The sequence below is a fragment of the Cannabis sativa genome, chromosome X (assembly GCF_029168945.1).
Source record: "Cannabis sativa cultivar Pink pepper isolate KNU-18-1 chromosome X, ASM2916894v1, whole genome shotgun sequence".
NCBI classification, from domain to species: Eukaryota; Viridiplantae; Streptophyta; class Magnoliopsida; order Rosales; family Cannabaceae; genus Cannabis; species Cannabis sativa.
In genome coordinates, this window is record NC_083610.1 from 75,692,804 (window position 1) to 75,695,739 (window position 2,936).

The 2,936-nt window shown below is 38.9% G+C and overlaps 1 protein-coding gene across 1 annotated transcript; it reads right to left on the reverse strand.

Moving 5' to 3' along the window:
* Positions 1-843: 843 nt before the first annotated feature.
* On the reverse strand, positions 844-2,283 carry LOC133031931 (uncharacterized). The gene is made up of 2 exons (XM_061105714.1): positions 1,040-2,283; positions 844-932 (listed from the first exon to the last, which is right to left on the reverse strand). Exons 1-2 carry the CDS (start codon positions 1,914-1,916, stop codon positions 904-906), a joined length of 906 nt encoding a protein of 301 aa, XP_060961697.1. The 5' UTR covers positions 1,917-2,283; the 3' UTR covers positions 844-903.
* Positions 2,284-2,936: the final 653 nt, after the last annotated feature.

Here is a 2,936-nt window from a genome sequence, read left to right on the forward strand (position 1 = left end):
AGAAGTGTGCGATTCCTTCTTTCAGCAATTCCATTTTGTTGGGGTGTCCATGGCATTGTATATCTTGCATCAATACCACATTCTAGCAAGTATTTGGCAAAAGGCCCGGGGTTCCTTCCAGTCTCATCATAACACCCATAATACTCTCCACCTCTATCCGAATTGACAGCTTTAATCTTCTTTCCCTTTTGAAGCTCAACATTCGTCTTGAAAATCTTGAAAGCATCTAAAGATTCAGATTTTTCACGAATGAGCTTAACATGACCATATCAGGAAAAATCATCAATGAAGGTGATAAAGTATTTATAACCACCCATAGCAGGTGGAACAAAAGGCCCACAAATATCAGTATGAATAAGCTCTAACACATCTGCAGACCTGTCTGACTTACTCTTTCTAACCTTGGCAGTCAACTTTCCTTTTATACAATCAACACAGGCAGTAAAGTCAGAAAAATCAAGATCCTAAAGCACACCATCTTTCACCAATCTCTCCATTATATCTCTAGAAATATGGCCTAAACGTTTGTGCCAAAGCATGGAAGATTTCAAATCTGATCTTGCACGTTTAGAACCAACAACAGCATTAAGAGAATAAGAAGGACAAGAGGGAGAAGTAACAGGAACAACATCAAGCAAATCAAGCTTATATAAGTTTCCACACAAAGTTCCATTTCCAATCAACATAGAGTCACGATACAAAGTCAGTTTTCCTGTTCCAAAATGAAGACTATAACCTAGTCTATCCAAAATAGATACAGAGATCAAATTCCTCCTAATAGAGGGTAAATAAGCAACATCATGCAACTCCAAAAATTGCCCAGTATTCATTCATGCATTAACAGTCCCAAAAAATTCAACTCTGACTTTAGTATCGTCTCCCATGTACACATACTCCTCCAACCTACTCGGCCTTCTTCGACTTGTCACTGCCTGCAAAGAATTCGTAACATGAATTGTAGCACCAGTATCTAACCACCAAGTGTTTGAGGGCACATCAATAATATTGGATTCCAAACAAACCATCACAAGACAATTACCTTTCTTCTCTAAGTGAGCTTTGAGCTTTCGGCAATCAGCTTTCTTATGCCCGAAGCATTGACAAAAGTTGCACTTCCCTTTGAAAAACTCATTCTTATGACTAGTTGAAGAAGAGCTTGCTTGTCCATTTCCCTTAGGATTGGTGGCTTTCTTCTTATGAAACCTTTGGTCACTAGAGTTGTTGGGAGTGAACTTTCTCTTGTGAGAATTGTTTGGATTGGTCACCATGGAGATACTTCTTGCTCTCTTCTTTTTCATGTCCTCTTCTTCTTTGGCAAGAATAGCAGTCATCTCCTCAATGGTCCACTGCTCCTTTTGAGCATTGTAGCTTGATCTGATCGAATCAAATTGAGAAGGAATGGTTTCCATCACAAACCACACCATGTAATCCTCACCAAGATCCAATCCCATGCCCTTGAGCTTTTGGTAACAACCCATGAGCTTGTCAATGTGAGCTCTAATGTCACCCGTATCAGTGTAATTAGTGCGATGGAACAAAGTTAAGCACTCATTTTTCTCATTCTTTGAGAACTTCTTATACTTTTCCTTAATGGCAGCAAGAAAATCTTTTGCATTTTCAGTTTGAGGAATACTATCACGAATGGACTCATCCATGTGATACCTCATAAGCATCAAACAACAACAATTGGAATGCTCCCAATCCTCATAGGACTTCTTGTCCTTTTCAGTGGCATCATCAGCGGGTTTAGGCGGTGCATCCACTCTCAAGGCCAAGTCCACTCTCATAAGAGTCAAATTTAGCATGAGGGATTCAACCCACTGCTTGTGGTTGGTTCCATTTAGCGTCAACATGGCAGAGTTTCTTGGAACGCTTAAAGCTGAATGAGAAACAAGAGCAATAACCATTAAATGCATGTTATAACAAAATCATGTCATTTGTGCTCTTTCTCTCATAAATAAATGATCGCAAAATAACAAATGATCATCATGTATGCTAGAGTTCTTAGACAAATAAATAAAGTAGAACTCATACACAAGTAAGAACAATCTATTAAATATTATAATCAAATACATTAATTTACTATCGAAAGGATAGATAAACTGTGATTCATAATATTTAATAAATTTTCTTCACCATATTAAGCATCCTTAGCAAGCAATTATTACCGATAGGATAATTAATTACTTATAAGGATCTTAATGTTATTTTGGAGGAAGATACAATATTTAAATAAATTAATATTTAAATGTTCCTCGTTACCAAACAATTTTCCATGCTTAATCTTACGATAGGCAAGAAAAAAAGTAGTAATTGTTGAAATAAATCACAAAATTTATGCCACAATACTAAAATTATCAACCGAGTATGAATAAAATTCATGCAATTAGTATTGTACATACCAAGAAATAATAGAGAATTAAAAAGTATGAAAAATGGCCCAAAATGGGCCATGCACGCGCCCCCACGCGCCCCACGTGCCTGCTGCCTTTTAATAATTTTTTTTTTGTTAAACAGCCATGTCCGTACGACACGTCGTTTGACAAAAACGACGTGTCGTTTGCCCAAAAACGACGCACAGGCAGGGGCTTTCAAATGACAAGTCATTTGCACTAAGGGGGCATGGACCGAACGACACGTCGTTCGAAGGGTTGGGCTGAACTCCAAAAACGACACGTCATTTTTGAGGGGATGAAGCACTACGACAAAACGACATGTCGTTTTGCCCGACAGAGGCAAAAATGACAAGTCGTTTTTCATCGTCCCTGTCGCCCAGAATTCCCCAGACGGGTCCGCGGGTCTGAAATCCGGATCGGCGCGACCCGGTTCGTGACCCGGCCATATCTCCCACATCCGGCCACCAAATTCGACGCCGTTTGAGGGGTTTTGTTCCATTTTCAACCCTCTATTATTTTTCAATACCCATTTAATTCAAA